Genomic DNA, 14011 nt, shown 5'->3' on the forward strand with positions numbered 1-14011 from the left:
GATCCGGTCCCGGATCAGGGCATGCCCTTCATGCTGTTTTTTATTCAATAGCAGGAATCTTGCATTGTTTCTTATTCCAAGACTGATTGGATCTCCAGGAAGGTTGACTGTTCCTACTTGGAGGCGGAATAATTTCATTTGAAGTTTCAAAAGGAACGAAAATGATGTCCCTTTTGCGTGTTTGTCTTATCTGAGGGAGAAGACCCTTACCTCCTGTAATATCCGAGATTATTTCCATCACGCCCGGTCCAAATAAGGTTTTCCCTTTGTAAAGAATCGCTAAAAGTTTAGATGATACATCAGCAGACAAAATGTTTTAACCATAAGGCTCTGCGGGCTAGAACAGTGAAACCTGAAATCTTTGCTCCGAGTTTGATAACCTGCAGGGAAGCATCCGTAATAAAGGAGTTAGCCAACTTAAGAGCTTTTTTGCTATCCTGGGGAATGTCTGTCCTAATAGCATCAGACAACGCATCAAACCAATATGCCGGCGCACTAGTGACGGTAGCAATGCACACAGCTGGTTGCCATTGTAAACCCTGGTGTACATACATCTGTTTGAGTAATCCCTCTATTTTTAAATATAGGAGATGGAGAAAGAGGGATACCCGGCCTCTCCCACACCTTAGCAATGATCTCAGAAGCTCGGTCTGGTACTGGAAAAACCTCTATCGAGGAAGGTACCTCAAAATATTTGTTTAGCTTACTGGATTTCTTTGGATTAACTATGACCATAGTGTCGCTGTCATCTAATGTAGCTAAAACCTCCTTAACAGACGGAGGTGCTCAAGCTTAAATCTGAAGGATACAACTTCAGTATCAGCAGTAGGAATTACACTGTCAGAGTCTGAGATTTTACCCTCAGATGCTATCAAAGGATTTTCCTCCTCAGGCTTCTGGGAGGGAACATCCGAAATAGCAACAACTGCGTCAGTAACCTCAACTGAATGTTTACTTTTCCCATGTTGCACTTCCCCTGCAACATGGGAAAGGCAGATAATGCATCGGAAACCGCAGAGGACATGAGAGAAACGATGTCTTTCAGTGAAACTCCAGGGGGAGTTAGAGAGAAAGCGCAGAGCACTGCATGTGTGGGCGATACAAGTTGGGACACTTGAGGAGAAAGCTGCAGCATATATTGAACATGGTCATTAGACTGCTGAACAGTATCCTCTTTGGAGAATGTTGGTTTAGAAAAAAAGCATATCCCTGTAATTTAAAGTTCTCTCAATGCATGAGGAACAGAAAGGGATTGGTGGTTCCACATAGGCATCAAAACACAAAGTAACATTTTGCAAAGTTTCCTGGTCCATTCTGACTCACAATGAGTCCAAATATCAAATAAAAGTTTCAAATTTTGTAAATAAAATTTACAGGAGAAAAAAAAAAGCGTTACTGTCACTTAAAAAAAATAAAAAGGTTACTGTTTAAAATTTAATCTGCAGAAATGACAGTAAGCCTAAAAAAATAATGCAGATCACCTCTACACCTCAGCAGCTTAGCGGAGATGCCTACCTGCCTGATGACATCGGTCTTTCCTGAGCAGAAACTGATTTTTTAGATAACGGAACTGGAACCCAGGGATGTCAGATGAAGAAGCTGGACTCAGTTTCCAAACACGCATAGGATAAGCGCAATACATATAATATCAACTGGAGCTACACTGTTTCCCCTTCCGTTCAACAGGAAGTACAGGACAAAGCAGCACAATCTTGTACTAAATAGTACAATCAAGAGTACTAAATAGACTCTTGATTGAAGAATCTTTTCTAACACCTAACTTTACCACCTCCTTGCTCTTAATGTAGGCAAAGAGAATGACTGAGGTGGGAGGGAAGGGAGGCGATATTTAACAGCTTGGCTGTGGTGCTCTTTGCCGCCTCCTGCTGGGCAGGAGTGATATACCCAATAGTAATTAGATGATCCGTGGACTCATCGTTTCATTAAAAAGAAATCGATTATTGGGAACAATTTAAAAGGTAAACTGTCAATTAAAACATATTGCTTGAGAAACTATTAAAGTGCCATAAAACATGTTGAGATCTGTGCATATTTTAAAAGGGCTAAGTAAAAATGGCTTGCATTAAAAAAAAAAAAAAAAAAAAAAAAGTTTAAAAATTGCTGGCGTGTATTTTTGCTTATTTTTGAAAATAATTTTAAATTGCTTATATAGCTGTGCTTTCTGGAGTAGAACAATCCACCCCAATTATCAGTGTTTAGCATCAGAAACACAGGCATTGTATTTTAACTGAGTTCACAGCGGCTTATTTGCTTCTAGCCTCTAGGCATGCTCCAGCAGATAATGACTGTTCTTGCATTCTAGATTCTAACATATCAATGGTCGATATATATGCAGCCATAAAAGGAATTGTGTGGGGGGAGTTAGAGCTGTACAATTCGGACACTTAAAAGAAAGTGTTAATAGTGAGGCACAGCAGTATAAATTTGCAGGTAAAGTTATTAAAGTACATAATATAACTTGTCTCTATCCCAACTTGTTTTAAGCATCCCCTTAAAAGCCCAGCTTAATTTGCTTTTAAAAAAAGGTATGGTTCATGGGCTTGCTAAGCACTTCAATAGACACGACGATACCCAGAAGCATTTAAAAATGAAGGATAGCTCTAAAGTTAAACACATTTACAGTATGACAAATGTCCCACCATTTTAACCACGATTGCTTTCTATCTATGGCAGATATCACTTCCATACCTTGAACATACAACAGTATTGCAGCTTTTAAAAAAACAAAAACAGGAGTTTTACTGCATTCTCTTAAAGGGGCATGAAACCATAAAATGTTTAAATTATTTGTAGGATTATTTTTGCCCCCTTTTTCCTGTGAAAATTGTGCACACAACTAACCTTGCAATACTTTCATCCCTTTTTGGGCCGGACGAGGCAAAAAACAAAAAAAACCCTGTGCAAATAACTGCACATAATACAGATATCTGTAAGCAGGTGAGCTGTCTAAGAATGCTAATTAGGGAGTGAAGGAAAAGAAAAACATAGCTCTAACTAGTGTGTATGACGAACGTATACATATCAAGTGAAACCACTGCAAGTTTCTTCCTTATTTTTACCTGCTTTGGAAGCAAAATAGCTAATACACATCAATTACAAACTTAATCTACATCAAAAACAAATAAACTAAATAAAGATTTTGTGTATGTCCCTTTATTAGCCCTATAATTTGTTACAAACAAGGTGCTTGCTCAGAGAAACCACTTGAATATGTAGCTGAGTAACAGTAACAATATCAGGAGTATTTTACTTACGTTTCATGAGTCCCAAAAAAGAATACCTGGTACTTGTTACCAGAGGCCTTTGCAGTGGCATCTGGGATTTCATCAATCTATTGGAGGCAAAAAAGAGCAAAGAGAAACAAAATAAGAGAAATTAGAAAATTATACACACACACAAAAGTAGAATAGCATTATTAACAGATGCATAATAAAGCAGACAATACGAAGCACTTAGTTTGAATTCAACGAGTAGTGGATTATTTTCAGTTTTATCTTACTTCCCACTATTCTATAAATCTACACGATCTTGACACCTATGTAGTAAATGGCTGGAAAATCCCACTTGTTCCAGATGAGTAAGAAATTTGTGTATTAACCCCTTAATGACCACAGCACTTTTCCATTTTCTGTCCGTTTGGGACCAAGGCTATTTTTACATTTTTGAGGTGTTTGTGTTTAGCTGTAATTTTCCTCTTACTCATTTACTGTACCCACACATATTATATACCGTTTTTCTCGCCATTAAATGGACTTTCTAAAGATACCATTATTTTCATCATATCTTATAATTTACTATAAAAAAAAAATTATAAAATATGAGGAAAAAATGGAAAAAAAACACACTTTTTCTAACTTTGACCCCCAAAATCTGTTACACATCTACAACCACAAAAAAACACCCATGCTAAATAGTTTCTAAATTTTGTCCTGAATTTAGAAATACCCAATGTTAACATGTTCTTTGCTTTTTTTGTAAACTATAGGGCCATAAATACAAGTAGCACTTTGCTATTTCCAAACCATTTCTTTTCAAAATTAGCGCTAGTTACATTAGAACACTGATATCTTTCAGGAATCTCTGAATATCCATTGACATGTATATATTTTTTTTTAGTAGACAACCCAAAGTATTGATCTAGGCCCATTTTGGTATATTTCATGCCACCATTTCACCGCCAAATGCAATCAAATACAAAAAATCGTTCACTTTTCACAAACTTTTGGTTTCTAACTTAAATTATTTACAAACAGCTTGTGCAATTATGGCATAAATTGTTGTAAATTCTTATCTGGGATCCCCTTTGTTCAGAAATAGCAGACATATATGACTTTGGCGTTGCTTTTTGGTAATTAGAAGGCCGCTAAATGCCACTGCGCACCACACGTGTATTATGCCCAGCAGTGAAGGGGTTAATTAGGGAGCATGTAGGGAGCTTTTTGGGATAGTTTTAGCTTTAGTGTAGTGTAGTAGACAACCCCAAGTATTGATCTAGGCCAATTTTAGTATATTTTATGCCACCATTTCACCGCCAAATGCGATCAAATTAAAAAAAAAGTTAAATTTTTCTCAATTTTAGGTTTCTCACTGAAATTATTTACAAACAGCTTGTGCAATTATGGCACAAATGGTTGTAAATGCTTCTCTGGGATCCCCTTTGTTCAGAAATAGCAGACATATATGGCTTTGGCATTGCTTTTTGGTAATTAGAAGGCCTCTAAATGCCGCTGCGCATCACACGTGTATTATGGCTAGCAGTGAAGGGGTTAATTATGTAGCTTGTAGGGAGCTTGCAGGGTTAATTTTATCTTTAGTGTAGAGCTCAGACTCCCACCTGAAACATCAGACCCCCTGATCCCTCCCAAACAGCTCTCTTCCCTCCCCCACCCCACAATTGTCCCCGCCATCTTAAGTACTGGCAGAAACTCTGCCAGTACTAAAATAAAAGGTATTTGGCCATTTTAAAAAAAAAAAAAAAAAAAAGCTTATTTACATATGCTGATGTGTATGATCCCCCTTAGACCCCAACCTCACTGATCCCCCACCTAACAGCTCTCTAACCCTTCCCCTCTGCCTTAATGGGCGCCATCTTGGGTACTGGCAGCTGTCTGCCAGTACCCAGTTTTGCAAAAAAAGTGCCATTTTATTAAAAAAAAAAGCAATTTTCTGTAGTGTAGCTTTCCCCCCCACCCCTTCCAGATCCCTGAGATTATATTTTTTCAATTTTAAACTTAATTTTTTTTTAATACTTTTTACTAAGTTTTTCTGTTCCCACCCGCTCCCGCCCCGTGCACGCGCCCGCCCTCCAACCCCCGTGCACGCGCGCGCTCCCGTGCGCGCCCCCGTGGGTCCTGCCCCCGATCCCGCCCCCCTCCACTCCATACACAACATCGATGGCCGCCCACCCGCCTCCCACGTAAGCTCCCACCCACCAACGATACCGGCCATCGATGTCCGGTGCAGAGAGGCTCTCTCTGCATCGGATGGCCAAGGGGGGTTATTGCAGGATGCCTCCATATCGAGGCATCACTGCAAAAACCGGAAAGCAGCTGGAAGCGAGCAGGATCGCTTCCAGCTGCTTTCCAGACCAAGGACGTACGCCACACGTCCTCGGTCATTAAGTGTATTTTTTTAGAGGACGTGTGGCGTACGTCCTTGGTCGTTAAGGGGTTAATGAGAGAGAAAAACACACACACAAAAAAATAACACATACGTGTGTGTGGATTAGTAGCTTCCCCTGACAAGTTATACATAAAAAAAAGGTAAAGTAAAGTAAAAAATAAACTTGTGATCCCAATAGGACATGCAATTCTAAAACAACTTTTTAAAATGTACTTTTATGTATTTTGCTCATGTCAATATAATTTATTTTAAAGCATAGATAATTAGGCTTAGGATCAGCAATGCATTACTGGGAGCTAGCTGCTGATTGGTGGCTGCACATAAATAATACTTGTCATTGGCTCACCATGTGTTTAGCTTGTTCACAGTAGTAGTTGCTTCTTTCAACAAAAGGATACCAAGAGAATAAAGCTAATTTTATAATAGAAGCAAAATGGAAAGTGTTTTAAAAATTGTATGTTCTACCTGAATCAGGAGAGAATTTTTTTAGGTTTTATGTCTATTTAAAAAGGGACAGTAAACCAACATTTTCTTTCATGATTTGGATATAACATACAATTTTAAATAACTTCAATTAACTTCTGTTATCAAATTAGCTTTATTATCTTGTTATCCTTGGCTGAAGGATCAGCAATTCACCACCGGCAACTAGCTAGCCAAACACGAGACAGATTTGTGGGGGCACCAATCAGCAGCTAGCTCTCACTAGTGTAGGATGTGTGTATTATTTACACAGATTGAAAATAGAAGTGAATTTAAGTGTCCTAAAATTACATTCTCTGAGCCACGCAAGATTACATTTTTACTTTCCTTTCCCTTTAATAGACATGGCAGTCAAAATGCACTGCTTGGTGCTATATTTTGCAGTGTACATATTTTCCATATAATAGCAGATTTTGGCGTTTATGGCATATCCCTTTAATCCTAAAACAGGAATTATTAAGTTTATATACAAGCTATACAGTATTTGACTACAGATATAAAAGGTAGGTGCCAGAAGCACAGCAGCTACAGCTCTCCAGCTCCACGGATTTGCCCAGGCCTGCCCTACATATGGAAAGACTAGCTTGTGTTGTTCCATAATAAGTATTACTCCACCCTTCTTCAGTTACAGACTAGGTTTCTCCACTATAGTGATGCAGTTAACCATAGTCGCACTTTTTTGGCTGTGCAAAGTAGAACGAATCTGCTGGAGATGCAACATTAACTGACAAAATACTGTTCTTTTAAAAAGCACAAATAAAATGACTTTACAAACCTATTACATAAACATCTACACAGACTGCATTAATGTCATACAGCAGTATTCTGGCTCAGGTAGGAACTCTAACCAAATGTACCAGTATTTTGGGACACTATTTTGGTCAGCTTTTTAATAAATGCATGACACTTACTTTAGCCATTTATGTATAACTGCCCCTAACTGGCCTCAGCAGACGAGGTTACATAATGAAAACAGTCTTTTAACCCTAGTTATGAAGGTGGCACCCATTACTTTATAGAAGCAAACTTCTATACATTACTTTAGGCCAGGGATTATTTAGTTTTTGGGTTATTCTCCATATATTTTTTATATGAATACCACTGTCTGGCTCCTAAATGTTCTTAATGGCTCCTAAATTCAAACAGATTTGGTTTAGGCTAACTTTGGGCTTTGGTTAGGAGTCTGAAAATAAGAGCAATCTTATTTAACAATAAGCAAAACTATACTTTTTTTTTTAAAGCTGTATAGGCTAAATAAATGGATCATCTACAAAACATTTATGCAAAGAAAAATCTTGTGTATAATGTCCCTTTAGAGCCCCTATAAAGGATACAAAGGCAATAAAGACCAAATATAAATGTATTTGCGCTGCACAACCATCCATCTCTAAAAACAGCAAAATGTATTTTAGATACAATGATGCATAATACTGTTCCTGTCAAAAAGAGGTGTTAGATTTATAAACAAAATTTCACAGAAGGATGCAGATTTTTTTTCTTGCACCACAAAAACACAAATCTAAAACATGTAAAGTGTCAACACAACATTTATTATAAAAAAATGAACACACAAAGCTATGGGAGGGAGTTGCCAAAGGGTTACATAGAAGTGTTCTCCACAGAAAATGTTGCCAACCAGGTGGCATTATGAATTAGCCGGATGGAGCAGTATAATATTTTCAAATATAATTTTCTGCTCTGTAAAGCACAATTTAGTTGCATAATTTAACATAAACGTATTAAAGATAATTTGTGCAATAAACATTTAACATTTTTAATATTAGCTTAATGTTGGCTACATTTTTAGCCGGGTGGTCAGTAAAATCAGCTGGGTGGTGCACCCGCTAAAAAAAAAAGGTCCTGGGGAGAACACTGCAGTGCATAGTTGTTACTTGTGAGTGTCCAAAGATGTAAAAGCGTCGTCAGAGAAACATTAATGACAGTTAGGCAATGACTTGGTTGACAATACACTTCTCATGTGTACACCGACTGTTTAAAGCGCAATTTATCATCTTATTCATATTAACACAAAGCACATTTCCAACACCCAGAAAACAAAGCTTTATTTGTGCTTTGAGTAAAGGGATGTGTGGGTACACACAACTAGGGGCATGTATGACTGCCACTCCTACAGAGCAAAGTAATAACAGTAGCGTTTGTCTCAGCTTCCAGTCACTCAAGATGGAAACAAGTACTAGCAGCTTGTATTATATCAAGGGAGCATTCAGAAGAATTGCTGAAGAAACAGTTGGGAGTGAGTTGAGGCAGATTTAAAAAATGTCTGTCAAGTTTTGTAGGGCCCAGAAGTTTTAAATTATAATAAAATACACAAACCCAGTTGGGCACTGTAGGTCTTAAGGAAAATCCTTGATTATTTTTTTATTTTTTTAAATTTGAGGCGCCAGGTCACTGGGTGTATGTAACAAAATTAGGTGATCTTTTCCAATAGCGTGCTAGCTATCCAACATAATGCCAGCTGGACCACACAGCTATTGGCTAAGAGGTGGAAAAGTCACCTCATTGAAAAAATAGCATTATGCTGCGGGCAGCCTGAGGCGCTCGCTGCAGACAAATAAAGACCTTTCAGCGTGAAGTATAAAGTCCCTTTATTTGCTGCACTGGTAAATACTAGTGTTTCAAGACAACTGACTACATAAAATAATAAGGTCTTCATGACAAAAGGAAGGAACTGAAATGCAGAAGATGCAAAAATATCAGGATCTAACGAATTAAAGGGCCACTAAACCCCAATTTTTTTTTTCATGATACAGATAGAGAGTACAAATGTAAACAACATTACAATTTACTTCTATTATTTAGTTTGCTTTATTTTTTAGATATCCTTAGTTGAAGAAAAAGCAATGCACATGGGTGAGCCAATCACACGAGGCTTCTATGTGCAGCAACCAATTAGCAGCTACTGAGCATATCTAGATATGCTTTTCAACAAAGAATATCAAGAGAATAAAACAAATTAGATAATAGAAGTAAATTAGAAAGATGTTTAAAATTGCATTCTCTTTCTAAATCATGAAAGAAAAAAATGTGGGTTTAATGTCCCTTTAAGACTCATTTTTGCACTAGAATGACTCCCTAAGAATTACATTGCAAACTATCTGCATACAATATTTTACAAGCATTAAAATATGGGTTCTCTTCGATGAGGCTCACATTACTCCAATACATATGTGGCTCCCTTCCTCAAACAGGCAAAAGGGAGGAAGTTTAAAATATGGTTGTGTGGGAACTGATAAAATGTAATAAGGGAAAAAATAATAAAAACATAGCCTAGTGGAAATTGTGCTTTTTCTTAAATTCAGTATTATTTAAAAAAGGGACACCATGGAATTGAAACCTGAAATGGAATAGGTTTAAATTAAGCATACTAAAGAACTCTTTGGAATAAACTATTATTTCTTCTGTAATGTAGCTTCAAAAATTAAGTGCATACTACAGACTTCACCTAACCTTTCTATATATCTATCCTTAATAGGCCTCAGCAGAGGGTGAGACACTAATAGAACATAGCAATCAAAATAATTGTGGCTAGCCTTGCATACTCTATTAGGTCTGAACAGTCTCCACCAAATTACGCAAAATGTGTGTGTGTGGGGGGATAACTAGGTTGTAACTAGACGATAAATATGATTAACGGCCTTGCATTAAATTGCCTTGTGAACAATTAAAGGGATATGAAACCCAAAATATATTCTTTCAAGATTCAGATAGAAAATAATAAAAAAAAAAGGAATTCAAATCTATTACGTAATTTGATTTGCTCTTTTGGTATCCTGTGTTGAAAAGCATACCCAAGTAAGATTAGGAGCTGCAATGCATTACTGGGAGCTAGCAGCTTACTGGTGGCTGCATGCAAATGCCTCTTCATTGGTTTACCAAGTGTGGCAAGCTAGCTCCCAGTAGTGCACTTAAACAACAAAAACCAAGAGAATGAAGCAAATATGATAATAGAAATAAACTGGATAGTCGTATAAAATTTATAGGCTCCATCTGAATCATGAAAGAAAAAAAGTTGTTCTTTGTCCCTTTAAAAATTGTGACAAGAGAGAAATACACAACATGTGTATACCAGCAGTAGTAAGCAATATTAAGAGGTTTTAGAAGTTTGGTGTCTGGTTTAGATTAGATTATCTCTAGAGCCGTTAACCCCTACCTGCTCTTTCTCTTGGCATATGCTAGCTCTGACAAAAGCATGCTTGTACTTGTTTCTTTGGGTGTGTTGCATTATTTAACATTTGGACAAGGGGTTAATTTTAGATTTGAGTCAGCATGAATAAGAGATAGAATACAATTGAAAGAATATTCCATGTTTTAAAGGTAACATAAAAAAAAGAAAACGTAACATTAAAAAGTGTGAGAAAAACGTAGATTTTTTTAAATGTAGGCATACTAAATGCTTGTAGTTCTGTATGCAATTTAAGTGCTCTAAATAGAAAAAACAGTATATTTGTATAGTGTGTGTCCTGCCAGCTATGAGGTTTTAATGACAAGTGTTTAGACCTGACTGCAGAGTCATTACGAATCTATATCAGGCTCTGCTGGTTTATATGCATCAAGTCTGTCAGCTAAGAATATACAGCAGCTACACAACTGGCAAATTGAATTACATCCCCAATTAAAAATACATGCGCGTATGCGTATATATATATATATATATATATATATATATATATATATATATATATATATATATATATATATATATATATATATATATATATATATATATATATATATATATATATATATATATATATATATACATATATATACATATATATACACACACACACACACATATATATATATATATATGTATACATATATATACACACACACATATACATATAGCCTCTGATGAAGCGCATTTACGAAACGCGTCAGGTGTCTACCTGTACTTGCACCTGCCATTTGGCCGTCTGGCTGAACTAAAGAATAAATGATTTATATATCTTGTTTGCTGTCTCCGGGTCTCCTCCTTCATTCCCTCTGGTGGGACTTACCCTTTATATATATACACACACATACATACACACATATATACATATATACACACACATATATACATATATACACACACATATATACATATATATATATATACACATATATATATATATATACACATATATATATATATATATATATATATATATATATATATATATATATATATATATATATATATATATATATATATATATATATATATATATACACATACATACATATACACACACACTATCTAGCTCCTAAAAGTATGCCTGCCTCCTAAATAATCTTCGTGGCATCTAAATTTTGAACTGATTTTTAACCCCTGCCTTATTTGGTTAGGTGGCTCTTACGGTTTCAAGAAAGTTTGCAAACCATTTGGAATTACCTGGATTTGTACATTGATGTGGTTTGATCTTCAGCTAAGTAACAATTATAGACAAGCACAATCTGAATACTACTGAGCATTGTCAGTACAGGCTGAAAAAAAGTGAACCCTTGAATTTAGTAACTGCAGATCCTGCTTTAGCAACAGCGACCTTCAAACATTTTCTATAGCCACTTAGAATTGCAGAAAAATGTCCTCAATTGGGTTAAGGTCAACACTTTGACTTGGCCATTCAATAGCGTTGTGCCAAGTCAAAAAATGTAACTTATCTCATCTGTCCACAGCACATTTTCCAGAAGCATTGTGGAACATCTAGGTCGTTGTGGGCAAAATTTTAGAACTGTAATAATGTTTTGGGATTGAAGCAAGGTTCACACAAACCAACCAATCATTCTTGGGAAAAACAGACTTGTCAGTATCTATTTAAAAGGGCAAGGCACATGTGCAAACCCCACTTCCAAACTTATCTCCTTAACTAAAACAAATTTGCTTTTTGTAAGTATATATTTTGTTTCCTTCACTTTTTCGACCTTAAAGTAAGAGGTTTATAATTTTGTTTAGTTTTAAGGGTTAGTCTAGTTTGGAAAAAGCTAAAATAAGAGAGTTTGGGTATTAAGCAAGTGAGAAAAGATCTGATGTCTGAGTGGGATAAGCATAGGCTGTAACTAATTGTACTATCATGGATTCCATTGATTGACAACTTAATACCTGTTGTAAAGACATTTCGTATCACTATATTTAATTCTGAATTATATGTATGTAACTGTTAATATGTTGTAAGCCTGAACTCTCTTCAATAAAAAATAAAAATAAAAAAACAAATTTGCTTTGTTCTCTTGCAATTCTATGTTGAAAGCTAAACCTAGGGAGGCCAATATGCTCATTTTCACACACAGAGAATGCTAGTTTTTACCTGGCATATAGATAATGTGCTCAATCCTGTGGAGTTATTTATGAGTCAGCACTGATTGGCTGAAATGCAAGTATGTCAAACGCACTGGGGAACAATAAATGGGCACTCTGCAGAGGTTTAGATACAAGGTAATCAGAGGTAAAAAAAATTAACATAACAGTGTTGGTTATGCAAAACTGAGGAATGGGATATAGATATGACTGTCCCTTTAACTGTTTCTCCAAAAGTTGTGCATGATGGCAGGGGTGTGGAAATTTAAAAAAAAAAAACTACTTGTCCAAGGGACTAAAAGCAGGAGCCCAATTTACTTGTCCTAATTACAAAAATAATTTTAACCAGGTTTTTCTCTAAGGAACGATGTCTGACAGTATACTGATACAGTATATGTATTCATTTATACAGTACATGTATATATGTATTTTCCACCTTGTCTGAGGAACAACGAAAGCGAATTACATTTATCGCTCTATAGAGCATTTGTGTGTAAAATTATCTTTTCTTCGAAAGTATTGATTTATATTATTTTTATTATCTTACTTAAAGGGACACTGTACCCAAAATTTTTATTTCATGATTCAGATAGAGCATGCAATTTTAAGCATCTTTCTAATTTACTCCTATTGTCAAATTTTCTTTATTCTCTTGGTATCTTTATTTGAAAAACATAATTTATGCTTACCTGATAAATTCCTTTCTTCTGTTGTGCGATCAGTCCACGGGTCATCATTACTTCTGGGATATAACTCCTCCCCAACAGGAAATGCAAGAGGATTCACCCAGCAGAGCTGATATAGCTCCTCCCCTCTACGTCAGTCCCAGTCATTCGACCAAGAATCAACGAGAAAGGAGTAACCAAGGGTGAAGTGGTGACTGGAGTATAATTTAAAAAATATTTACCTGCCTTAAAAAACAGGGCGGGCCGTGGACTGATCGCACAACAGAAGAAAGGAATTTATCAGGTAAGCATAAATTATGTTTTCTTCTGTTATGTGCGATCAGTCCACGGGTCATCATTACTTCTGGGATACCAATACCAAAGCAAAAGTACACGGATGACGGGAGGGATAGGCAGGCTCATTATATAGAAGGAACCACTGCCTGAAGAACCTTTCTCCCAAAAATAGCCTCCGAAGAAGCAAAAGTGTCAAATTTGTAAAATTTGGAAAAAGTATGAAGCGAAGACCAAGTTGCAGCCTTGCAAATCTGTTCAACAGAGGCCTCATTCTTAAAGGCCCAAGTGGAAGCCACAGCTCTAGTGGAGTGAGCTGTAATTCTTTCAGGAGGCTGCTGTCCAGCAGTCTCATAGGCTAAACGTATTATGCTACGAAGCCAGAAAGAGAGAGAGGTAGCAGAAGCTTTTTGACCTCTCCTCTGTCCAGAATAAACGACAAACAAGGAAGAAGTTTGGCGAAAATTTTTAGTTGCCTGCAAGTAGAACTTGAGGGCACGAACTACATCCAGATTGTGTAGAAGACGTTCCTTCTTTGAAGAAGGATTTGGACACAAGGATGGAACAACAATCTCTTGATTGATATTCCTGTTAGTAACTACCTTAGGTAAGAACCCAGGTTTAG

At 36.5% G+C, this 14011-nt stretch overlaps 1 protein-coding gene across 2 annotated transcripts in view; it reads right to left on the reverse strand.

Moving 5' to 3' along the window:
* The window catches only part of HDGF (heparin binding growth factor), a 126527-nt gene that overhangs the window by 94957 nt on the left and 17559 nt on the right, over positions 1-14011 (reverse strand). For both annotated transcript variants that reach the window (XM_053705314.1, XM_053705311.1), the window contains exon 2: positions 3276-3352. In XM_053705314.1, coding sequence (XP_053561289.1) covers positions 3276-3352 — 77 coding nt within the window. The remainder of the gene's footprint in view (positions 1-3275; positions 3353-14011) is intronic.

This window comes from Bombina bombina, chromosome 1 (assembly GCF_027579735.1).
Source record: "Bombina bombina isolate aBomBom1 chromosome 1, aBomBom1.pri, whole genome shotgun sequence".
NCBI classification, from domain to species: domain Eukaryota; kingdom Metazoa; phylum Chordata; class Amphibia; order Anura; family Bombinatoridae; genus Bombina; species Bombina bombina.